The 26,074-nt window shown below is 40.0% G+C and overlaps 5 protein-coding genes across 10 annotated transcripts; 2 read left to right on the plus strand and 3 right to left on the minus strand.

Annotated features, from left to right (window-relative positions):
• LOC105274822 (tubulin alpha chain) lies at positions 1-5,761 on the plus strand. The gene is made up of 5 exons (XM_011331263.3): positions 1-1,010; positions 1,085-2,384; positions 2,553-2,854; positions 3,280-3,861; positions 4,189-5,761. The coding sequence occupies exons 2-5, from the start codon at positions 2,138-2,140 to the stop codon at positions 4,426-4,428; spliced, it is 1,371 nt and encodes a 456-aa protein (XP_011329565.1). The 5' UTR covers positions 1-1,010; positions 1,085-2,137; the 3' UTR covers positions 4,429-5,761.
• Positions 4,799-7,999, minus strand: LOC105274807 (nuclear inhibitor of protein phosphatase 1). 3 transcript variants are annotated; one of them, XM_011331253.1, is made up of 6 exons: positions 7,847-7,999; positions 7,663-7,723; positions 7,232-7,385; positions 6,677-6,864; positions 6,375-6,578; positions 4,799-6,276 (listed from the first exon to the last, which is right to left on the minus strand). In XM_011331253.1, the coding sequence occupies exons 1-6, from the start codon at positions 7,873-7,875 to the stop codon at positions 5,911-5,913; spliced, it is 1,002 nt and encodes a 333-aa protein (XP_011329555.1). In that variant the 5' UTR covers positions 7,876-7,999; the 3' UTR covers positions 4,799-5,910. The 3 variants fall into 3 exon arrangements, with proteins under 3 accessions (XP_011329555.1, XP_011329550.1, XP_019885790.1); XM_011331248.1 differs by having other exon boundaries at positions 6,677-6,897; XM_020030231.1 differs by lacking the exon at positions 6,677-6,864 and having other exon boundaries at positions 6,375-6,520.
• Positions 8,000-8,306: 307 nt separating this feature from the next.
• Positions 8,307-9,875, plus strand: LOC105274857 (U6 snRNA-associated Sm-like protein LSm8). The gene is made up of 4 exons (XM_011331321.2): positions 8,307-8,517; positions 8,601-8,641; positions 9,061-9,188; positions 9,418-9,875. The coding sequence occupies exons 1-4, from the start codon at positions 8,487-8,489 to the stop codon at positions 9,506-9,508; spliced, it is 291 nt and encodes a 96-aa protein (XP_011329623.1). The 5' UTR covers positions 8,307-8,486; the 3' UTR covers positions 9,509-9,875.
• Positions 9,608-21,146, minus strand: LOC105274829 (protein suppressor of sable). Of its 4 annotated transcripts, none has more exons than XM_011331283.3 (9): positions 21,001-21,146; positions 19,559-19,786; positions 15,538-15,916; positions 15,159-15,411; positions 14,476-14,822; positions 14,110-14,323; positions 13,604-13,905; positions 13,294-13,495; positions 9,608-13,062 (listed from the first exon to the last, which is right to left on the minus strand). In XM_011331283.3, the coding sequence occupies exons 2-9, from the start codon at positions 19,720-19,722 to the stop codon at positions 11,192-11,194; spliced, it is 3,732 nt and encodes a 1,243-aa protein (XP_011329585.1). In that variant the 5' UTR covers positions 19,723-19,786; positions 21,001-21,146; the 3' UTR covers positions 9,608-11,191. The 4 variants fall into 4 exon arrangements, with proteins under 4 accessions (XP_011329585.1, XP_011329593.1, XP_011329601.1 ...); XM_011331291.2 differs by lacking the exons at positions 19,559-19,786; positions 21,001-21,146 and adding exons at positions 16,505-16,558; positions 16,766-17,861; XM_011331299.3 differs by lacking the exons at positions 19,559-19,786; positions 21,001-21,146 and adding an exon at positions 18,241-19,552.
• Positions 21,147-21,522: 376 nt separating this feature from the next.
• LOC105274864 (DNA repair and recombination protein RAD54-like) lies at positions 21,523-25,948 on the minus strand. Its single transcript, XM_011331330.3, has 10 exons — positions 25,805-25,948; positions 25,147-25,362; positions 24,869-25,059; positions 24,566-24,768; positions 23,981-24,423; positions 23,637-23,898; positions 23,365-23,527; positions 22,891-23,296; positions 22,419-22,582; positions 21,523-22,337 (listed from the first exon to the last, which is right to left on the minus strand). Exons 1-10 carry the CDS (start codon positions 25,805-25,807, stop codon positions 22,145-22,147), a joined length of 2,244 nt encoding a protein of 747 aa, XP_011329632.1. The 5' UTR covers positions 25,808-25,948; the 3' UTR covers positions 21,523-22,144.
• Positions 25,949-26,074: the final 126 nt, after the last annotated feature.

A 26,074-nucleotide genomic window follows, 5' to 3' on the forward strand; every position in this document is an offset into this window, starting at 1 on the left:
TTGAAGTGTTGGTAGTACTCGATCATACACGGGCGAAGGTTGACAAGTCCGAATAAACTGTCACAATTAACACGATTGAAGATGCCTCTCCCGTACAATGCAGAGAGAGTTGAGCTTCGCCTACGCATTTTTAATTACTATAAGCAAGGCAAAAGTGCTGCAGACACTACAGAACAGATTTGTAAGGATTATGGAAAGAATGTTGTGTCCCTCGGTATCTGTAAGATGTGGTTTACCAAGTTTATGTCGGGTAAATATAATTTCAAGTCAAATCATGCAACTAGGAGCGAATTGAAAGCATTGCTGAAGGAAAACCGGCATCGAACGCAACAGCAGTTTGCTCAGCTGCTTGGAGTTCATCATTCAACAGTATGGTTTCATTTGAAAGCAATAAGAGGGAACCGGCAGAAAGTGAGTCAAGTTATTAAAATTAAGAGCCAATTGGAAGCATTGGTCACGAAAAACCCGTGGCAACCAGAATGGCAGCTTGCAGTGAAGCTAAGAAGTACTCAGCAAACAGTACGGCGTCATTTGAAAGCAATAAAAAAGTACCGGAAGAGACGAAAACATGGTAGTACAATTAGAAAAAAATTGGAAGCATTGCTCAAAACGAAACCGCACCGAACAAAAAAGCAGCTTGCTGAGCAGCTTGGAGTTTCCTATTCAACAGTATGGCGTCACTTGAAAGCAATAAACGATTACCGGAAGATACTAATACAAATTAATAGTACAATTAGAAACCAATTGAAAGCATTGCTCGAAAGGAATCCGTGCCAAACACAAAGGCAGCTTGCTGAGCGGCTTGGAGTTACTCAAACAACAGTATGCTATCATTTGAAAGCAATTAGAAGAAGGAACCGGAAGCGAAGAATACCGCAGTTATTACATTTAGAAGACACTTGGACGGCTGGGAGATCAAAAAGAACCCGCGCCAAACATAATATTAACAGTATCGCGTGTTTTAAGCAATAAAAGAGGACCAGGAGAAAGAAAGACAATTTGATAAACAGGTAATATGAGCTGATGCTTTTTTATCTCGCGTGTGATTCTATGTGCGCAACTTTTTACTTTTTACTTTTTTTAGATGAATATAACTGACTTGGATGCAGACAATAATACTCTTGCTGCAGCGCGCCCGTGACAAAAGTGCTCTCTGCGTATATATGTACAGCGAGCGTCTTTTATACTCGGAGACTTGCGGCACTTGTCAGCAATGTTTGACTAAAGTAACAAACTGTTAGCGTAATATTTGTAATATAAGGTTTGTAACTTTTGGAAGTGTTAGAAAGATGTACATACTCTGCCATTTATTATAATAAACGATTTAAGTAATTTAATTAATACATTTTCTGTCAATCTCAACTGTCGATTTCTCATGTAGTTCTTGGCAAATAAACGTTTAATCATTAACGTCTTTTTAACAACAAAAATATTAGAAACGCTAGATTTTTATTTGAGATGTATTGTAACAATGGGATATTGTTGAACCTAATCTACGTACGCATCTCGCGGCTATTATACTTATTTATTACTCTTTCCCGATACGATCGTGATCTGTTGAGTGTAAATATTGCGACAAAGATACTTGTCACCAGCCTTTCAGTCAAGCTCGTAAAGCATTATGGAATGTATATCGACTTATATTATATCGTATTGTCAAACGTGGACATGTAGTGACAGCTGCATTCCTTGTAGAAGGAATCCTCTCATTCGAGGATAAATAGATTATGAAATATCTCATATATTACAGCGAATACAAATACGCGGAAAATAAAATCTAAACAAAATCCAATTCGATACAATTTCATGATGAAGAAATTAAATTTGATTCCTCTGAAACTGGATAATGATGGTTACCTAGGTAATGAATGTATAAATTATTGCAGTGTTTTTTTTTTTAGGGCAGCTCATGACCGGCCTCCAAATTTGTCGTGCTTAAATTAAATATTTAATTAAAATACAAATTCGAGTACTTATCTAAATTCTACTGTGAAATATCCAGAGAAATATATTTCAGAACATCAAAATGGTATGAAAATAAATTACGTTTTCTAAATAATTTTAAACAACGAGAAACGAAAACATATCCTACGTGTTATATTACATTTTTACAAGTAATGCAAAATGCGTATGAATTATGTTACTTTTGTTACTTAATTTACAGCGTGAGTGTATATCAATCCACGTGGGCCAAGCGGGTGTTCAGATGGGCAATGCCTGTTGGGAGCTATATTGTCTGGAACACGGAATCCAGCCCGATGGAACCATACCGTCTGATAAGGTCTCCGGTACCAACGATTGCTTCAACACCTTCTTTAACGAGACGAATTCGAAAAAAATGGTACCGCGCGCCGTGATGGTCGATCTCGAGCCAACTGTCGTCGGTCAGTGATAACATTATAATAAATAAATATTATATAATGTATATTTATACACAATACGTAGGCACATGTGTACGTATATATTCCTGAAATTTAATTTCTTTAATTATTATACTTTGTTATAAAATGCTTTCAAATAAGTTACGGCTTCAATTTTTATCATTTTCATAGATGAAGTTCGAATCGGAGTGTACAAGCAACTGTATCATCCGGAACAATTAATAACTGGTAAAGAAGATGCTGCAAATAATTACGCTCGCGGTCACTATTCGATCGGAAGCGAGGTCATCGAGTCAGTGATGGACAGAATACGCAGACTGACGGATCAGTGCACTGGTCTACAAGGCTTCTTCGTTTTCCACTCGTTCGGAGGTGGCACGGGATCGGGATTTACATCTCTGCTCATGGAAAAGCTGTCTGATACTTACGGCAAGAAGAGTAAATTGGAATTTGTAATATATCCGGCGCCGCAAGTGAGTTCAAGGATCTTATATTGATTCGCATATATTAATTAATTGTGTGCAAATTACTTCGATGCGTTTTTAAAGAAATTGAGCCTTTAAAAAAAATATAACAAACATCTCAATCTTGAAATGTTTGCTGTCATTTTCTAATACTGTCTTCCATGTATTGGGCAGCTGACGAAATCCCTCGCAAAAAAGGAAAGTAAGTAAAAGCTCAATTTCGTCGAAAGAAACGCACCAAATCACTTTGCACATCTAATATTTTTATAAAATAATTCTTGTTAAGTCCTGAATTATTGTTTCATAAATATTAACAGATAGAAATAAAAAGAAACTAAACAATATATTTCGAACTCCAATTTTCAGTTTTCATGTATCACGGTGAGGATTACGGTATAATCCTCACTAAAAAAAATTACACTTGTACCTTGTAGGTATCTACTGCCGTGGTGGAGCCTTACAATACGGTATTAACTACGCACACAACAATCGGTCATTCCGACTGCGCCTTCATGGTGGACAACGAGGCAATCTACGATATTTGTCGACGTAAACTCGGCATCGAGCGACCGATGTACGCGAATTTGAACCGGTTGATCAGTCAAGTGGTGTCGTCGATCACCGCATCCTTGCGGTTCGACGGTGCGTTGAATGTCGACTTGACCGAGTTCCAGACGAACCTGGTGCCTTATCCCCGCATACACTTTCCCCTGACAACTTATGCCCCAGTAGTGTCCGCCGACAAGGCGTACCACGAGGGTATGTCAGTCGCCGAAATAACGGCCGAGTGCTTCGAGCCTGCCAACCAGATGGTCAAGTGCGATCCGCGTGAGGGCAAGTACATGGCTTGTTGCCTCTTGTACCGCGGGGACGTTGTGCCCAAAGATGTAAACGCCGCGATCGCCGCTATGAAAGGCAAGAGCTGCATCCGTTTCGTCGACTGGTGCCCCACGGGCTTTAAAGTCGGAATTAATTATCAACCACCCACGGCGGTGCCGGGTGGTGATCTCGCCAAGGTATCGTTCTCGTACGCGTGTGTAATTTATAATATTAATTTACGTTCTTTTAACTTGAACAATTATCTCGATTTTTAAATACAAACAGGTCTATAAATCCAGAACATAAATTTAACTTAAATTTGGATTTATAACGAAACTATTTCAAGAGTTGTGAATAATACAGTTGTAATAATGATTATTAATATAGAATAATTCTTTATCTTTTTATATTTTATATATAAAATTAATTACACACGCGCGCGCGCGCACACACATACACGGAGTATCGTACTATCATAGTATATTAATAATTAATACAATTGTACATACTATATACATTTCCAGGTCCAGCGCGCCGTCTCAATGCTGTCTAACACAACCGCGATAGAAGAAGCATGGGCCAAGCTCAATCATAAGTTCGATCTAATGTACAACAAGCGGGCATTCATCCATTGGTACGTAGGGGAGGGTATGGAAGAACTTGAATTCGCGGAAGCACGTGAGGACCTCGCGGCACTCGAAAGGGATTATGAGGAAGTCGCCCTCGAATCGCCGTCCACGCCGGACACCTCGCTGGAATATTAACGTATCTCTGTTTCTGGAACACTTTTTGATAAGCCGGTTATATTTTAGCTGCCTGAATGCAAGATAAAAATTACAAGAAAAATATCACACATTAAATTCTGCGTGTAAACATATTTTTAATGTTGATATCCTTGTGTAATTATTACCGCATCTTTATACATCATCCCTCGTAAAAGTTTCTTGTATAGTCGATATAGAAACACATACGATATATCGTCATGATCAATACGCAATTCACTGAAAATCAACATATCTCCGGAAGAAAACGTGAATAGTCTAGTTTTGTATCGAAAATTTTACTGAATCAAAATTATATGTATTTTTATAACATATACAATATTTGTCCTCTTATTGACTTCTCTCTTTTTTCTTTTTGCTAGTGACATATAAAAATATGTCAACGAAATTATTTTATAACTATTTACATTGACTTGATTGCACTTGTAGCGATAATAATAGCGATAAAATGTAAAGAAAATTATGACGAAATTTAAGGAGACGTAACAATAATGCTATTATTAAAACTTCTCAATCGCATGGAGACCACAATATAAAGAGCTAACGCTAGGCATAATATTATTTTACAATAATATTACAGGAAAAAAAGTCTGCCTGATAAACGCTAGCAATTTTTATATTGATAGTTACTATCCAGAATAGAAAATAAAGCAAATGGTACAGTATGGTGACGCTTTTAAAACGTAACACTATGCGTTTAACATGATCACTCATTAAGCTATTTTAATTAAAAAAACATGTATTTTCTGTACTGATAATTTTAAGATGATCATTCGTTCGATTGTCAATTACAGACAACTAAATGTCTATCCATCGTGCGTTAACAGATTATAGTTAAAAGATTAGATCTCTTCAAATGAATCTCAGATACTTGGACAAATAATTATATTATATAAATAATGTAAATATTTCCAAGCGATCAAGCGAAATTAAGAATTAAGCGATATTTTATTACTCACATATTTTAGTTGGTACAGAGTTAGTCCCAACTTTAAATAAACACTATAACCCACGATGGAAACTCGGCATATAAAATTTAATTTCATATGAGCTGCGACTGCAGAAGGCATTTAAAGAATTAAAGATACATTTACAAAAGTATACTCTCACGCATACACAAAGCACACACGTTCATTTATAAATCTTCAAAGGTTCTTTTCTATTACGTACAAATTACAAGTAAGACTTTTTTATCTCAAATACTATTATGTGTTGTAAAGTATTTGAAGTAGACTTCAATCTTTTTACAATAATCCCGTGTGACTTAAAAGGAACACGAATGAAAATTCGTCCGGGAACGACAAGTTGCCAAGAATACGAAATAACAGGAGCATAAAGCTCATATAAAAAAAAATAAAGAAGCGACTTCACACGTGAATGATTTCTCGTTAATGGGGCCTCGCGGATAACCGGATCAGATAATAAAATTATATAACGCACACGTGTAAACGATAATCTCTCCTATTATACGAGAAGCGTTGGCATTGGCTTCTTTCCGGGCCATGCCTCTTTGGCGTACTTCTTCTTCTTCGGCTCCATCGATCGCGGCTCCGTTGTGCCCGGCAGCTCTTGCACGTGCGGCGCCTCCGTCTGTATCTGATTAGGTGTCATTTCTACCTCGGGTGCCGGATTGGGTAACGCGATGCCCAGTCGAGACGTTAACGACGTCAGAGCCGTGGAGAACGGATTGATCGCCGACATTGAAGAATGCGAGAACTGCTCGGGAGGTAGATCGTGATAGAGTTGAGGCGTAGTGGACGTGGGTTGCATGTGCTTCAGCAGATTGTGATCCTCCGACAGTGATATGAGACCGCCCTCCATACGCATTCTCTGCAAGGAGCGCGCATTTTGTCAAATTACGTAGCACCGCCTTTCGCGCATTATTTTTTTATATCTTTATTATTTTGCATCTTAAATCTCACGCATACCTTGCTGGGAACTACTGTTGTTTGCACAAGATTGCGAAACCTCCCAACTGACGGATCGATGTCTTCAGGATTGATAACTTCCTCGTCATCGTTGAAAGTAATTCCCTTCTTTTTCCGTTTGCGCGTTGGCTTGTGCATCTCATCGTCTGTTATGCCGAGCATAGAAATTCGTCGATTGTGAGCCGTATTAAATTCCGTTAAATTCTAAACAAGTTGCAATTATTAATTGAATTTAATATACTGAGAAAAAGTAAACAATTTTGTTGGTACACATCGATCAAGTAAATTTATGTGACACGCACGTCGAGTTCGGTTTCCGTTTCAGGTAGACCTAATAAACCACCGGCGTCAATATCTTCGGATAACTTTTCCAGCTCCTCGATGATAGGTCTGGCACCAGTTTGGGGTCTTTCCCTTATAATATAATACCGAGTCGACGCGCCAAAGTGAAATGTACTGTCAATTGGCAATTGAGTTGGTTTATGAGCTTCTAAACGTAGATTGCCAATAAAAGTTCCATGTGCTAAAATATTACCGTAAACGCCTCATAAAAATACATGCAATCTCTACACAATATCTCAGCAAAAGAATGTGTCAAGCTATATAAAAAAGAAATTATTATGATAAATTATTATTTGTTTGCTAACTGTATATTACTGAGAGAAAGAGAGAGAGAGAGTGTCATAATATAAAGAAATATAAATACAATATAAAGATAACCGAGTACAAGGTAAGATGCACAAAGTAAAACTTTATACATAAAGTAAAAATATAAAATTCAAGTCAACAAATTTAATTCCCGTTAATAAAATATGTCTAAAAGTATAAATTGGCATTAACATAAGTTTTATACTTACTGCTTCCCAGATCAACTAAAAATGCCCGATTGAGATGTTTATGGTAAACAAGGGCTGAGTGAACCCGAGAGCAGGATGCATGGTCAATGCAAAAATCATTTAGCTGTTGGTTGCGGCCAAATAAATAGCACTTCTTTTCGTCTACCATAAGTTTCTGCAAAAATTGCTTACATGAAGTACATTGGGCTGAACAGAAGGTCTGTGCGAATTGTTTTAGCAAACTTCAAATGCAAAACTTCGTATCAACTCTTAATACTAAAATACTTAAGTCTTAATACACAGTTTTGCGTTTGAATTTTGTTAAAACAAACTCCGCACAAACTTTCCGGTCAATTCAATATTAAGACACACAGAAATACAATGAAGATGTGACAGTGCCCCGACGAACTGGCACGTTAACACGTCACGTAAGAATTAATGCACTATTTCACCTGTATCAGCTTATCACTCTTCAGTACATCCAAATGCAGCCCCACCGGTGGTTTCCCGGCCCTGAGAAAAACAATACGATGCACCTGACGTCTCTATCTTTTCGCTTAACGATACAAACCAAAATGTGATTGCGTAAACGGGAATATTTGAGCAAATCGTAGTTGAACGATATCACGAACTCACCAATTTGGAACTTCGTAATGGTTAGCCATTGTCGCGCACCTCCGTAACAATTTGTTTATTCAATTATCCGAGCGCAAGCAACACAGACAACACCTACAAGCACGGACGAAAACATACTCCATTCGGCACGTCACACAGAATACTAACAAAAAATCTTTCGTGATATTGCCAACTTGTTTCTGGAGGAAAATAATTTACCAATTAGATTCTAGTGATTTTGTCCTGTCTATCCGTTCGATTTGGCTGAGAACGTGTGGCCAATCAACTTCCAGCCTTTCCATAAAAGCTACAAGTTGATTGGCTACGCAATCTCGAATCGAGATCTCGAATCGATTTCTAGCATCGTGGACACAAACGCGCAACACTTCTGATTGGTTGCTCGTTACGAGGAAAATACGTGCCATTGGACGCCATTCTTAATTTTGCACACATGCGCATTTTAATTCAACTAACCTCTAAAAGCGAGTTACGCTACTGTGTATGTAGTATATATGGTACTAAATGATCGTTTGATGTGATTTAAAGATTGTAATGTTCTATAATTTGCAGTCCTTTTAGCAACTTGTTTGAACTAATGGCTTGTGTTCGACGGAGTTGATGATTCGTTAATGTACTTTTTGATAGAAAAATAATTATAGATATGGCGTCAGGATTAGAGAGCTACGTAAATCGTATCCTTTTTATATTGTTTACTGTCTTCAACCGATTTGACAAACATGATGAAATATGTATTTACCTAAACAAAAGCGTTTAGATACGGTTTCTATTATCACGTCGGACGGTAGAAATTTTATTGTAAGTATATAAATTTGCAGAGTCGCAAATGTGCCGACTTACATGTACAAGCAATTCATAATTATGGATTCGAATTTTATAGAAATATTCACTGCTGGTTGCTGTGTGTGTGATAATATTCTATAATATTTTTTGTGTATATATATATATATATATATATATATATATACACACACACAAAATATTGTGAATATTTAGCAGCAGCAGTTTTAGCATTTAACATATATATATATGTTAAATGCTAAAACTAATTGCATTCTATAATTTTTCAACGATATTTAAAGAATATTCTATTTGTAAGAAATAAAATCAAAATGATCATATATCACAACTTAAATATAACAGAAGTCAATTATATTTTTGTATTCATAGTAATAGCTTTGTGTTTAATTTCGTCTCAAATCAAACTTTTCTTTTAGGGCACATTAAAAGGCTTTGACCAAACTATCAATATAATCCTTGATGAATCACATGAACGAGTTTATAGTACGACTCAGGGAGTGGAGCAAGTTGTTTTGGGCCTACACATCATCAGAGGAGACAATGTGTAAGTACATACTCTCTAAAACTAAATTATAATCAATAAGCAATCTTAATTTTTATAATTTATAATGTATATCACTTCTTTCGATATTATCACATTATTGTTTATTATTATATACTTGAGTAAAAAAGGAATTTTCTATTTATTTATTTTTAAGAAAATCTAGGAAAATAAATAATGAACATAAACACCTGTAAAAGTGTAAATTGATCAATTGTGATGTATCTTTCAGAGCGATAGTGGGAGAATTGGACGACGAGATGGACGCACGATTGGATTTGTCGACGATACGGGCTGATCCTCTGAGCTCTATTGTACATTAACAGACACAACCGATAAAATAGAACGCAATTAAAATTGCCGCTTGTTTCTAACTGGGAAAAAGAAAACAGGAATACATTAGCAAAAAAAAGATACAAATCTTTGCGTAAGATATATATTGTATAAAAATCTTCCATTTCTTATGTCTAGATACATCTATCATATAGTATTTTGAAAAGCGCGAAGAGAATTCATACACAATAATATTTACATTATTTGAAAGAAAAAGCACCGAAAACTCGCATTCGCATCAGTAATCGTTCTCGTCTGTACAAAAGTCTTACTATACAATAGTCAACTGTCACAAATGTACTTTCATTCTACATCATAATGTAGCAATAATATTAATAATAAACGTAAATATAATCCTAGTACAGATTAACATCGAATAATGTGTGTGTGTATATGCACCTAAATAATTTAGCAATTAGATGTACCATACCTATCTCTAGAATTATACTAAAGGAGGAAATACGTACACCTAAAAATCTCTGCTCTACAGCAGAACATTATAATAATATTATTTGAACTCGCGGAAACTTATGCGACTAAGTGTGATTAAGTAATAACTTGCAGCGAGGGTGTGCGAGAGTGCAGAGCGCTCGTATTGCTCCAAGTATCACGGTCTCTGCGATCTCGACATGATCTCTGAGAAGATAGTTAAGATTTAGTCACATGTCTGCTTTTTCTCTCTTTTTTTCTCTCGCACCCCCTTCTCGCGTAGAAAGTATATTCCTGCTGTGCTCATCGCCTCGCAATTATTATTAATATTCTTTTACTTGCCTTTATAAAATATTGCATTAATGTTCGTAGCGTGTCGTCTCGCCTCTCCTATTCCCGCAATATAAGACGAAGATTTCGTACGTATCGAATTTGAATAATATATGAGCAAATTGAAATAGACCGAATTACGCGCAAGCCGTGGAAAGAGAAACGCGTGTCTTGCAAGTCGCAGGGCACTCGCGTGTCACATATATGGAAGACAATAAGATCATCAACTCAATCGTATATGCATCGTCATCTCTGCTTGCTCTCTTGCTCAATTATTTCAACGCGAATTACGTGCTAAAGTATGTCTTTTTTTATTATATATAAACGAGCGACTACACATAATCAACATCTATGTATAAATACGCTTATGGATTATATTCAACTAATGTCGAGAATTATTATGCAATAATTTACAACTAGATTAATGGATGTGTTCAGTACGGTACATTCTAAATGTTACAATATTATTATATGCGAATATTACATGCTCGTAGCTTCCCCGCCGCGTTTGTTACACAACAATTGAGGAATTACGTATGTTGAGCCGTATATCAATTCTCCGTCATTCAGCTTTTTTAATCTCATCTTAATTTCCCCCATGCCGATCGTCGATGTCAATAATCTTCTACATCGTGCATGATGTGCGTAATAACAAAACATCTTTCTCCGACCAAGTTCTAGGGTTTTAATATCCTTCAAACGGAAGCCAATGATCCATAAGATTCATAAGGAACAGATTATACACGTAGCAGTTCTTTGCATTAAAGAATCACGTTATAATAAGATCGTCATTATTGATATAGTAAAAACTTTAGTGTTTTGTATTATGCGCATGCGGATACACATTCGATCGCCCGAATAATGAGAATTGTCATCAGGTACTTAGACTATGTACCTACTGTTTGTAAAGTCGTTCAATTATTGGTCACCATGTTGGTCCTGTTGCGGTTCCGCCTGCGAATACGACCACCGCGTCTGTTGCCGCCGGTGCCCCATTCCGGACCGTCGCCGCTCATCGGCCCGTAATTCGGCCCGTTCGATCCGTTCGGATTGAAGCCCATACCGGGATCAGGTCCGCCAGGTCCGCCAGGTCCGAAGTTATTAAAATTGCCACCGCCGGGATAAGGTGGGCCGCCCTCGTAAGAATTATTCACGTCCGGGCCGAAAGGACCCGGCGCGGGACCTAGCAATCCAGCCCCGTTGTTACGCTGTACATTGAAACGCGGATCGAAATTCATCTGGCCCTGCGGCGGCATTACGGGTCCGTTCATACCCATTGCAGCAGCAGGCGGCATACCCATAGGCGGCATATTTTGCGGTGGCATAGGTCCGGCGTTCATCATGGGTCCCATCGGACCCATGTTGTTCATGCCCATCGGATGATTCGGAGGACCCATCGGGCCCATTATGTTCGGCGGTGGTCCTGGCATGCCACCCGGTGGCCCATTACCCGGCATGCCAGGTGGCCCCATCGGCATACCAGCAGGACCGAGGCCCATGTTAGGCCCCATCGTCTCCATTGGCGGTGGCTGCATACCCTTGGGTATCATGGAAGGATTCATCGTGTTCTGCGAAGATAACGACTGATTGGAAGCGGCCGCCTCGAGCGTTTTCCGTCGCGGATCCGAGCGCACGCACTGCGGCGGTGATTTCGGTGTGTCCGGCTTGTTCTGCGGCGGCGGCGACATCGGCGAGTCGGCCAGCTGCTCGGGTCTGGGGATGCGGAAGATTTTACGAAGACGTGGATCGTACTTCACTTGAGCGTCGTTCTTCGTCAGCTTGAGACCGGTGTAGTCCGGCCTGGGTATGTCGACCACGTATACCTTGTACGGCATCGGCGGATGCGACGCTATGCTCGCGTCGATCTCGGTGCATGGCACGTGCGCGGGCGCCGGTTTGAACGGCAGACTTAATATCTGACGCAGGTCCACGTCGGATTTCACGCGGAGATCGGTGTCGCCAAAGTCGCCCGTCTGAAAGCGCTGCCGGAAGTCCATGTCCTGCCGTCTGAGGTCCTGGTCCGCCCTCGTCCGGAGATCGGTGTCCATGTTCGCGTCCATCGCGGTGATACCAGAACTGTAAATGCTCGTTTCCAGTCTGAGAGGTTTTTGCGATTCCCTCCTGGCGTCGGACACGCTCGGACTGCTCGGCTTCTGCTCATCCCGCCGTTGTCGGGGATCTCTGTTGGACATCCGCGGATCTCTAGACACGGACGTTGCGGCCAGACTCGGGTTCGGCGATGATCTTGGACTCGATGTCTCGCCCTCTACCTTGCAGTCCTGCATCGACTTAGCCTTCGATGGATCTTGATGCGAGCTCGACGCTTGCTGCGTTTTACTGCTTGTCGAGCTCTGTGCTTTCAGGGTAGACAGCAATTTCGACACCTCGGCGCTGATGTCGATCTTGCTCAAGTCGCCGACTTTATCTACGATGGCAGCTGGCTGTGGCACGTTGGACGCCAATGACGTAGACGGGAACTCCTCCTTGATGACGACGCTCGGAGTCTTTTCTATGGATTCGATCTCCTCCTTCGAGTTATCTACTATGGTGAGATTGCCACCTTCGTCGTCGTCGTCGTCATCCTCATCATCCGAATACCAATCCTCGACGATCTGATCGTTCTGACGTGCGATAGAATCGCTGTCTATGTTCTTAAAGCTATCCTGAGCCGCACGTTGCTGTTGTTGTATCCGCATAAATAATTCCTGAGCTTTCTTTGGCAAGTGAGGTGGCGCCGCCTCATGCTCATCCATAGACGAGAAAGAGACATTATGGACTTGATCACCTATATTAAACACGAACACAAATACAAATTATTAATTATTCTACACGCACTTGTATGATTGTCTATATAGATTATTAAATTTAATTTAAAGTAATTAATATGTAATATTTTTTCGTAAATTATATTAATAGAAATAAAAACTCTTACGGAGCAATATATATATATAAAATTTATATAAAATATAAAGTACAGTTTATAAGAAAAATGTACTAGCAAATAAAATAATCTTACCTTGCTCATTAGAAAACTTTCCTTTCTCCTTGTCCTCGTCCTCAGTCGGCATTTCGATAACGAGTTCCGATTCTTCATCCTGGTCGCTCTCGTCGTCGACTTTATTTTTCGTCAGACTTGCCACCTTGTCCGCTATACTATAAACGGGCGGTGGTTTTTTCGCGTTCAGCAATTGCCGCAAGTCTACGTCTTTTCTCTTTTTCTATACAAATATAAATCAAATATGTTATCGTATCAATTATTTTACACTCTTTCAAATTTCATTTCCAATCATAAATATTATAATACAAATTTATATAACAATACTTACGTTTAACACGTCGTCGTCAATTGTATAATCTTCCTTTGTCTTATGTACACTTTTATTTGACTCCACACTTCTTTCGCTATAGAAATCTACAGGCGGTGCTACAACTTGCTTTTGTACTTGTTGCTGCGTGGCTAGACCTAACGCAGCGTTTGGAAGTTGAAAACCTAATTCGTTTATATTTGCCGATTGCAGTAGCATTATTTGCTCGTAAGGAACTCTGTCCTCGTCGGACCCCCATCGTGTCTTTTTTCCAGAAGGTTTCCTCTCTCTCACGTTGGACTTCTGATGATTTACTTGTTCCTCTGTATAAATTAAATTATTAATTACATTATTTTAATAAATATTTTAGTAAATTAAAATTGAATAATTTTAGTGGTAATGTGAGAAATTTAACTAAGATTAATTTATTAGAACAAATATATAGACTTAACAAACATAAAAATTGATGTATTGCTTGAAATATCCTAACTAATCCTAAATAATTTTTATATAGTTTTATTAGTTACCTCTTTCCTCTTTTTCGTCATTCTTTTCTGTAGGTGCTGACAAATTCAAATCAAACAGACTGGGAATCTTTGGATTTCCTGTATCCTGACCTTGAGCTATAGAACGTGCAGTATTATTTATCATTAATATTGCACCTTCTCTACTCAATCTTGGAAAATCGCCAAGGATTTCCTTTGGTGCGGTTTCCAAGTGCTTCAGGAGGATACTCTTTATCTAAATGCACAGAAAAATGTTTTAATCATTTACGATAATAAATTACGCACTCATTTCCATTATTCTTTTAATTTTTTACTAGCGTCATAAAAAACTATTTTCTGCCAAATATAATACAAATTGTGAAATTATAAAATTATATAATATAATACCTGCTCGTTGAGTGGTTCGTGCGAAAATTTACAATTGTCGCCCTGAGTGCACTTAAGACCCGTGTGGAAGAATTTGCACGGAAAATCATGATGCATGTAGAGACACTTGTCTCTCTTCGCGCAGCAATCCATGAGATAAAACTTGCACAGTTCCATCTTTCTAGGTGGCAAAGCATTATGCGAAAACGGGCAATCGTCGCCCCTGTGACACTTCCCTTGCATATAGTATACGCAAATCGTGTCTACTTCTTGCCCGTGATCGTTGTTCTGCTGTCGACGGCCGTTTCGGTCATTTCGCATTTGGCGATTCTTGTTCTTACCGCGTTCGTTTTTGCCACCACGACGACCTGTTACAATATACATAGAAAAAAGCGTTAGAAACGTAACACAATTAAAAGGTAATAAATTCTACATAAATTGTAAGACTAGACGTCTTAATTGTGTATTATAAAAAAATTAATTATGTATTATAAAAGAATTTAGTAACATTAAATAAATTTAACAACATTATTAAATTAATTTAATAACATTATATAAAGACTATATATGTTATATTTTAGTCGAATGCTATATTAATAGATAGAATTGATAGAAATTGATAGATAAACAAGATATTGAAATAATTAATGGCATTTTAATTATGCGATTGTGCAATAATAAAACAGATATTAATTCTTCATTACCGCTACCGCCTCCTCCACCTCCGCCGCCCCCTGCTCCTCCTCCTCCGCGCCCTGTACGTTTGTTATCGTTTTCTCTGTGTCGAGTTATAGTAGGCTTCTCTTCGTACTCCGAATTGTTTTCAAACGTTTCATGCTCGCTTGTATGCCTGGGAGAATTATTTTCAGCATCCTTCCTGATGGGTGAAGCTCCTCGTACAAAGAGCATTTCATCCTCATCCTCATTGGCGTTTTCATCGTCACTCAATTTCCGCTTCTGTAAAATTGCAAAATTTAATCAAGCACAAGTAAACTTCGCAGCTTTAACAAAACGAACTTGGTGTAAAATAAATAATATGTACAGCACATCTGTTCAAATAAAATTCGACATCGTGTTACGTACTTTTTGATCTTTGCCACGATCCTCATCTTTTTCATCGCGAACCCTTTTTCTCATTTTGTTCCTATTATTCTTGTTCTTTGGTTTCGGCTCCTGATTCCTCCCGTCCTCTTCCATCGCAGCCTTAATGGCTTTCTCGACATCTCCAGCCCAATCTTCAGTTGGACCCTTATACTTTAAGAATCGCTCTTGCTTATTAGCTACCTGCATAGACTGCTGCCTTTTATTTTTGTTCAACTTTGCATCGAAGGTTTTAGTCTTCACGGGTTCTGGTTTCGATGTCGACTTGACGACGGTCTCCGGTACATCATTCGCTGCCCGGGTAACTGGCTCGTCGTCTTCATCTGATGGAATCTCACCATCTTCCAAATCGTTATCATTGCTGTTGCACATTTATAAGAAAAGAGAGATTACGATAATATAAAAAAATAATTGCGAAGATTTGTGAATTACCCTTTATGCATTGATTTATTGCATTTGTAATAGTTAGGTATCTTTTGTGACTAGATACATATATAAATCTTTAATGTAACATCCATTTCTATTCTATATCTATTTCGGATTTAGTACATAAGGGATAATTATTTTGTTTAATACAATTATAGATATATAATTGTAAGTAAAATTATAAATTATTATAATATGTAAGATATTTATACATAAAATTCAATAGCTGCAACGATGACAATGCTTTGATATATTTAAAACATTTCCTGCATTTTTCCATTTCTGATATTAAAATCGTTTTTAAGATTATTAATGTGTGGGTGAACTGCATTATATATTATAAAATCTTCAATGATAATTTTATTATTATTATTGATGTTATTGTTACTGACAGTAGACTTATAATTCTGTGATTATTAAGTAATGTAAAACAGATATGTTATATCTTTTAGATATATCTTTTACAGTCATCTAAAGGATATATATTTTCTTTTCCATGTATTGTTTAATATATTATTCATACGAGGCTGCTGCGTGAGATAATGATGAACAAGTTCGGCTGATGTTACTCCTGAAACTAATACATCAATGTCACGATGTAGGAATATTTTTCAATCTCATTACTTAAAAAATTAATTGCTCGATAATCGCGATCGTCCAGCATCGGATTCCCCAACCAAGATGCGCAAACAAAATCTGTGATGAAAAGCTCGCACTTCTATAAGAAGAATCAAACGTATCGTTTATACTATCATGACTCGTACTCCATGTTATGCGTTATCACCTCGTCATTATTCATAATAGCCTGTCGGACTATCGTGTGCGTGACGTGCGTGTCCCTCAACAAACTTTTGCAGAGGGCTAAAACTGACGTTGAGGGTGAATTCATGTGGAGATAATCATGATTGTCACCAAGGACAAATTGATGATATAGCAGTGAAGGCAGTCATTGAGCAAGTCGGTCGGCTGACCACGGACGTAACACGGTCGCGCGGAGAGGGAACTCGGATCGAGCGGACTATATCGTGGGCAGCGTCGCGTTACTGACCACGCCGAAAACATCGGTTCTCGATGGATAGATTGCCAGGGGCACGACATACGTATGTCCGAGGTGCGAAACGAAGTTGCGCACCCGATAAAGAAACCGATCAATGACAATCCGGTGGGAATCGCAGCTGCGTGCTCTGCATAAGGACGCCGCACTGAATCACGGCCGTAAACACCCGCGACGATAATATGGATAAACGGGGGAAAAAACCCGAGCACGGAATAAAATCGATATATCGGAAACATGAAATTCTGACGTCGCGAGAACGCGTTACGCGTCGCCAACGGCAAACGACTAGCGATGCAGGGGGACGGAGGGAGATTTTTCCGCGGAAACGCGGAAAATTGTCGACGGCTTCAAGCCCCCCGAAGACGGGGGAGGAACCACTCGAGAAGCTCGTGCGACGCATATACTTATGTATAAGCCTAGTTACGTCATATAAACGAGAGATGCGACTCCGAGAAGAGCTACTTAAATTGCGAATTGGAAAAATATTTAATAATTGGAAGAATAATTGGAATATATTTATAGTATATATTTATATATATGTCTCTACTATAAATATATATATATATCGAATTCTCGAAACAAGATGCGCAACAAAATCGAACTTTTAGAAGAAGAATCAAATCATATCGTTTATACTATCATGACTACCCATACTATAAATATATACAATGTATCGAGTATATTTGTAGTATAATTAACAGAACTTCATCGAGAACAGAGATTCAGATATGATAAACGTGCGACGATAAGACTGTTACGTTTACTCTCGATGAACGAAACACGACACTCGGTATAAGGTCGTCTCGTGTGTTGCCTACGGCAAATAGAACTCACCGAAATTATATCCGCCTTCGATATCCGCATTTCCACATGTAAAATCATCCATCTCATAAATCATCGATTAACAATCGAATTGATTCATGCATAGAGATGCCGTAGTATAGCATTAAACCGTCGCCGTGTAAATGGCGAGTGGGAATTATAAGACTGGCGTTGCCTTACCGCATCATTCATCGGGTCATCATTATCATCAATTCATCAGCAGATCATCATCATCATCATCATTATTATGACGAATCGTCATAACCATCGAGTCATATTAGCAAACATGGAAAGACCATCACGTATTGTTTTCAGCATTGTCATCGTTGCAGCATTTAAGGGCAACATTAAAGCCGATGATGCCACGGCGGGGGACATACGTCCAGAAATTCTTCGCGTGTCGATTCTCGTTCATTGAAGCGTTTCTCTTTCTTTTCCTGTCAGTCCGTCCGATGGATGTATTGCGTGCGTGTACACGTATTTGCGTGCCGCGCGTGTCAAGAGGAAGGAGACTAAAGATCTCACGAGCGTCTGTCCGTCTGTCTTGCGTGGCGTAGGAGTGTGTGTATACCGGGTGACTTGAATCTACCGTATACTACCTTCGCATGCCTTTATATTTTAATTATCTATTATTAATTTGTTAATCTTTCAAGTTCAATTCATGAAACATTAATTTGTAATTAATTTTTTTATACAGTCTCGACAAGTCGATAAAATTTACTTTTTATCATTTTTTTTTATCCAAGAATGCTGATATTTGTGTTGAAGAGTAATTTATTTTAAATTAACTGAAAGATTAAAGCAAGACATTAAAGAGAAAAAAGTATGATACATCTTAAAACGAAAAATTCAAGAGAACGTTTGTTTTCCATCCTATTTGTGTGCATTGTGCTTCGTGAAAACAGGATGTTGGGAGGGGAGGCAGAGGGCAAGGAAGAAGAGCTTCAAAGTAGCTATCTATACAGCCGAGACTTGAATGACGATCGATCTATGTTCCGTCACGCATTCTTCCTGTTTCCCAGACAGAAATTTCCACAGGCTCGTGATCGTGAGATCCGAGCCGAGCTAATAAAATCCGATTTCGGTCTACAAAGAGAGAAAAGCGCGATTGTCGCACGCCTTTCACCGGAACCGCGATGCGACCCGGTTTCGAAAATAATCCGCCGGGAATTGGCTCGAAAATAAATTGCGTCGCCATTTTAAGCGCCGTAAGGCGAAACCTTGACCCCGAAGCACGGACGCGAAAATCGATGACGCGACCTGCGCCGAGAGAAAACGGGATTGACTCGACGGACACGCTTCTTCGAATCGTCGCGAGGAAGGCCACGAAATTCGAATGCTAAAAACCGCCGTCCTTGCGGAAAATGGGAGCGCAAAGCGTGTCGGAATCGACCGAGTGCTCTCTTTGTCGCGTTCTGGCGGAACATATTGCTCGAATTGGGCAAGAGAGGGAGGAATGAACAGGGGGAATGTCGCGAGGGATGGAGGGCCGTTGAAGTGGGAGCAAGCTGAGAATATACGTGTGTGTGTGTGTGTGTACGTGCGTGTGCGTGTGTGTATATATATATATATATATATACACGTGTATTATGTACGTCGAAGTCGATGATGAGTCACTCGCGAAATTTTCCTCGCTCCTTTCTGTCCCGTCGGCGGAATAAAAAAAATATACGTAATGTAGTAGTATAGGAGGCAAACCTTTGGATTAGAGTCTCAGCCGCGGAAACACTCTCTACTGCCATTTTTCGGTTCTGCAGATCGATCTCGATCTGTGCGTGCGCTCTCGCTCGGTACACCGAAGTGAACAAGTTTTCTATATCAGCACTGCGGCGGCCGTCCCGATCGGCAGAGACGGCGATCATACGATCGATTCGCCCGACCACACTCGACAGGTCTTTGCTCCGGGATGATCGCGCTGCCCGAACGCTAGCATTTAGGAGAGCTTAATACCCGCGCTCCCCGTGTACATGATCGCGAAAAAGATCCGCTCTCGTCTTTCTCCCTCTCCCTCTCTCTCTCTCTCTCTCTCTCTCTTTCTTTCACGCAATAGAAGCACGTAAACGATTTTCCTGGTTTTCCGAAAACTTGCGACAATTGCGCGACCCTTCCGTCGCGTCGTTCTCTCTACTCGGTTTTCCTCTCTCTCACGAGGATTCTCGAGCCCGACTCTCGATGGGTTCCCCCCCCCCCTCCCCAGGCTTACGAAACTGTAAAAGTGTACGTTATTGCACTCTCCAGGTCGACGTTTACCCTTCGCTCGTTTCCGAAGGGCGGCGATACGATTTTCACTAGTGCGAGAGCTCTCTCCCTCGCGGTAATTCTCTCCTGCCCAAAAGGCCCACGTGCAATGGAATTCGGTCAGATCGCGCGATCTTCGTTTTCTCGCAGTCGCGAGAACGACGTCATCCTAGCTGACGTGGCATATGGCTGTGCCAAACGACGAACGCTCGTCGCGGGCTCGTCTCTCGTGGCGATTATCTTTTTTACCTACCTACCACCCCGCGTCTCTGTTTCTCGTGTGTGCGCGTGTGTGGCGTCGTTGCGTGTGCGATCACGTACGCGCGCGTGCGCGGTGTTGCCGTCCGGAACGGAAGTGCGACGCGCCGAGAATGGGAACGCGCGTGCGTGCGACACGGTCCTCCTCGAGGAGGAGAAAGAAACCAAAAAAAAGAACACGCTTTTGCTCCGTCGGCGACGATCCCCTCACCCCTCCCTTCCCGACGATGCTTTCACTCCTACAATTTTGCAGCCGTACGAGAGCACGATTTTCGGCTTTCCTGAGCGAGTGCGAGAGAGAGAGAGAGAGTCCGAGATCGGGAGCGACGATGCTTCCCCGATACGCGGAATCCTTGCCGAAAGAGCGACGACCGAGCGAATTTACAGAGACGACCGCGTGTCACGGATCCGTCTGGCTCCGAGGATGCCACGTCGGCAGCGACGAAGCGACGACGATTAGCGCGACGACGACGACAATGGCAGAAACGCGTGCCTCTGCTCGGCCCTGTTTCTCTCGCGTCCCCGCGTCGTTCGGATTTGGGTTCTCTCGGCAAGAGCGTGATAAACGGCATGCGGAAAGTAAAACGAGATCAACGCAGCTGCGGGTAAGACGAAGAGTACGGCGAGATGTTCGGGCAAATTACTATGCTCAGCAGATAATAGCAAAATGAAGCAGTCGTAATATGCCGATGAGCGAAAACTTCGGAGATCAAACTAAACATGGCCACATCTGCAACTATTCTGAGCCTCTGAGCCAGACGCTCGTCGCGGGAACCGCTCCGACGCTCGGGACGAGCGAGCGGCGGGCCAGAAGGGAAAGCGACGCTCGACGCCGCCTGCGGCTCGGCCAATCGCCGGCCTCGATCGCCGGCCACGTGACCGCCCCTCCATCACTCGGCCGCTCCTACCCTCCAGCCAGGCCACTTCCCGCTCCCCCTCGTCCCGCGTGCGTCCCGTCGTGCGGCACGAAATTCCTGAGCATCAACGCGGTGGCACAGGCGCGGAGCTTTTGCGAAAGACGTGACGCTGCGCCCTGTATCACTCGTGCTGAAAACGTCCGGTCAGGGGAAACGCAGGTTGCGTGACTCGACGATTTCCTTTTCCACGAATGCGTAATAGCGCGGGCGGTGCCAAGATGCTTTCGGGAAATCTTAATGCGCGTGTAGTTTAGCTTGCAGTTGATTTATTATTAGAACAATATCACATTGATGAAGGAACGAAACGCAATTGCCATAATTTATCGTGAAGGCGCATAAATGTTGGCTCTAATCAATCTACATGTAACTTGAATATTTATTTATCTCCTTTAATGTCTTGAATATTTTATTACTTAATGACCTATATTTACATAACATTTAGCAAGACATTAAAAGATATATCAAATAAAATTGTGCGTGCGTGTGTGTACACGCGCGCACACAGACACAATTTTATTTTTCTGCTTTATTCTCGTGGAGGAAACCTGGACGTAGAAAATGATTTATTTATACAAAATTTAAATACGTAAGATATATATTAATAATGGCATTAATAAAAGATATTATAACTACATTTTCGAGAAAAAATATTTTATGAATCTTTAGCTCTGGAATCGCTTTGCACGATATAAAACACGTATATCTTTCTAAAATGATAAATTTCTTTTATTTATACATATGAATTTGTGTATCCTGAATGACTACTGTAAAAATAAATTTGAAATATTCTAGCTCTGTAGTCGTAATATCTTTTATGAATATTATCAAGTAATTTTTGATGTAACAGAACAAACTATCAAAGTCCTACGAATCATTTTACTTGTTCGTGTGAACGGTGATGAAAAACGAACGAGATACCGCTAGACCAACACTGTCGTAACGGTATATCCGGTAAATGCCGTGGATTGTGTGAGTGTCGCCAGTCGGACAGATCGGAATTACAATCGGATTGTTCTGGAGGACCCTTCACTTCAGTACCATTGACACAACGTTTGCATTTAAATCTGAATAAATAAAAAAAATGTTATGTTATATTGTTCCATGAATTATATTATTGAAAGAAATCTTCCCTATTTCGTACTCACTTTGCGTGCGTATCCGAAACGGTATTTTCCTCCAATTTGAATAAGTCGCGGAGGTCGTTTATGGTAAAATGTCTCGCTACATCGTCCTCCTGATCAACCACCGTGGAGCTCAATGCTTTTTTATGAGCCTGTCTTTGAAATATTTTCTCTTCTATCGTTCCAGTCTAAAAATATCAAATAAAAATTTGCCATTTTACATGTAGGAACCCTATGCAATCAATAATGTAAACAGATATTTGAGATACGGTTGACAAATTTTTTAATGCATAATGCAAATATATTATTCAATGTATTTGTACTACTAATTTTTCGTACTGTTAATTGCGTCTTAGATTCTTCTTGCCCTGTTTATATTTTACCATTAAGTTTGATCATAAAATAGATTAATTTAAAAAAGATAAAAATGTAAAAACAAAGTATATAAAAACTTAATTATTCCTGTATTTGTCATAAATATTAGCTTTTTACTAACGGAAAGGAAACGATAAACGAAACACGGCTTCTTTTGACCGTCCCTCCAAACTCTGGCCATTGCTTGATCATCGTTCGCTGGATTCCAGTCTGGATCGAACATTACGAGGCGGTTTGCGCCGATAAGGTTCAAACCGCATCCACCGGCTTTCGAGCTGAGCATAAATATGAAATCGCCGCTATCCTGGCTATTGAAGTTGTCAACTACTTTCGCTCTCTTTTTGATCGTCATCGTACCGTCGAGCCTCACATAATTGTAGGAACGTTTGTGGCAGAGTTTCTCGAACAAATCAAGAGTCTGCGTATAGTTGGACACCAGTACTATCTTATCGGTCGTCGTGGTCTTGATAGACGCCAACAGACAGTCTAGGACCATCAGTTTCCCGGATAATTCCGGTAACAACTGCCTGCAACAATTCCGTATATTAAAAACAATATATTTCTCTCATTCATATAAGGATAAATAAAATCTTACTTCGTCGAGTAATTTGGTGGCAATAATTTCGCGGCCTTTTCAAATCCCTCTGTCTTCTCTATAATTTTATCATATATTAAATCAGGATGATTGCACAGCTTCTTTAAGAGAGTTATGGCAGCGAGCGCAGAGAGGCTGCTTCCCTTCTTCGGCTTATCGTTCTCTGTGCGAGTATAAAATTTATAATTTTATTATTTTATATATTCGGTTACCGTGTAACTTTGTTACACAGTCGTGCTGTCTTCAAAATCGACAGATTGCAAAATACACACCTTCCATGGACCTTTTTATACTATCGCTTTGTATAAAATTCTTGTAGAGCCGCGTTTGCAGCTCTCCCATTTTTATGCATACCACGAGCTCGTGTTTTAACGGTAGATACTTGGAGAGCAAAGCGCTGGTGCGCCTGATGAGACACTTGTTGACAATCGACACTAGGTCGGCTAAACGTTCCCCGGCAAGTTCACGTTCCTTGTCCGTCGCAGCTGCGTCTTGACCGCGCAGTATGGGCGTCTCGTACTTCCTCCGGAATTCCTGCAAGGAGCATTCGAGTGAAGAAGTTATATGGATCGGAGTGAGTCGCAACACAGACTTTGTTGATACACGTTGCACTTACCTGCGCGGTTCCCAGCAATCCTTGATTGACGAAATGTACAAGAGAGAAGTACTCCAAGAGGTCATTTTGTATGGGCGTTCCGCTGAGCAACACCCGCCTCTTCGCTTTTAAACCCATCAGCGACTGGTACGTTTGGTTCTCGGAATTTTTCAGGCGATGCCCCTCATCGCACAACACGAGGCCCACCTCGTCCTGATGCAACACGTGCGCGTGCAAGCGAAACGTTTCATAACTTATAATGAGAACGGGTGTCACGCATCGGCCGCTATAGGTTTTCATAAAGCTGATGAGCTTAGCGTCAATTTCCGCTTTCTTGCCTCCATCGATGGCGAGAGCATTGACTCTGTTGCCTAGCCACTTATTAATTTCATTGTACCAATTCTTCACAAGAGAGCTGGGCGCGACAATGATTGCTTTCTCTATGAGTGGCTTGGCTTCTGGCCCTATAAATAACACAATCATTTTTTTAGAAAATTTTTGTAAGTATTTTTTCCATTACTGATTTTGCCAATTGTGCAAATGATCTTGCCATTATATTAATTATCCGCGTTAATATAATTTTATTAATAATTTCAGACGCTTTACCTTGCTTCAACAATGTCCACAACAGAGTTATACATTGCAACGTTTTACCAAGGCCCATCTCATCTGCCATGATACAACCGTAGGCATCTTCTATGCGTTTACCTGTTACGCACTCGTACATAAATTTCACGCCTTCGCGTTGATGCGGCCTTAGCACATTGCACAATACAGGATCCACAACTACGTGAACAAGCAGCTTAGTTCTGTAAAAAATTATACAAACATACAGTTACAGCTTTATCTCTTTGGTATCTGTATTTTTATATTACATAGAACTTGATAAAAAAAAGTACGTGTACATACTGATCTACTTTTAGCCTTTCATGCTCGGACAATTCTGGGGGCGAGTAGACAATCAATGCATTGGGCTCGTCGGGATCATGCAGTGGTCTACGTGGCCCTGAGAGACGTACTCCAAGAACCCGACCCGATAATCGGTACCCAGGTATTGGTATTTTAAACGGTTTACTGAGAAGCTTCCTCACTCTCTCTTCCTAGTCACGATTAATTTCTATAGCATATTTCTTCTCACACAGAAATGTCAAGTAAAGACAATAAAAATCATTCGCAACTCAACTTACGTGCTCCGATATTATTCTTTGCACCGCATGGACTTCATTATCAGAAAGAAGAACAGCCTTGCGTTCAGATATCTGTAGGTCTTTGTCATTTTTTGCTCTTCTTTTCGGCTGATGGGCACAGTTTTCTGACTGGGTCAGATAAAGGTCCTCGATATCTTCTGATATATCCAAGAGCAATGATCGCTTTCCCCTCTGACTAGGCGCCAGTGATCGAATCTTATATGTTGGAAAGAACATAAGTTAATTAATCGCCGTCTGATGTTCACAAAAATATTTCGCGACATGCAATTTACCGATAAATCCGTTCTTCGGGAGCATGAAAGATATTACGTTTTTTAAAATATTATAACAAGATTTAATGGAACATAATAATACAATGGAAGCGCATTTAATATACAAAACACAAAATATATGTGAAATACAAGATATACATTATATATACCCCATTTAGTTATTAATTATTAACTATAAATCTCTTTCAGAATAAATGAATGTAACATATTTTTTAATTTATATTTTATCTACAAGTTATAGATACGTAATAACATAACCGTGTCATAAAACGTGCAATCAACATAACCTTTTCCCTCGGAATATTAAAAACCGTTTTATAAGTAATAGATAACAAGCAAAAAATAAATATTTTGCAAAGTATTACCATTTCACACGTGTTTAAGTAGACATTCCGAAGAGCAACTGTTGTCCCATAATTTGTTGTTGAATAAATGGCGCGAATGAATAAACAACCATTCAAACGATTCAAATCCAACTGAAGTTTCAATCATTGATTGTAACTTTACTAGATGCGATCAATATGTTCGTTGCAGCTGCGCCACTTACACTTCCTGTACTTTCGGTGCTCTTTTTGAAGAAATATCTCGAGTCTTTATTTAATTTTTCTTTTTCGGGGATTTGTTAGTTGCTCGAT

This window comes from Ooceraea biroi, chromosome 7 (assembly GCF_003672135.1).
Source record: "Ooceraea biroi isolate clonal line C1 chromosome 7, Obir_v5.4, whole genome shotgun sequence".
NCBI lineage: Eukaryota > Metazoa > Arthropoda > Insecta > Hymenoptera > Formicidae > Ooceraea > Ooceraea biroi.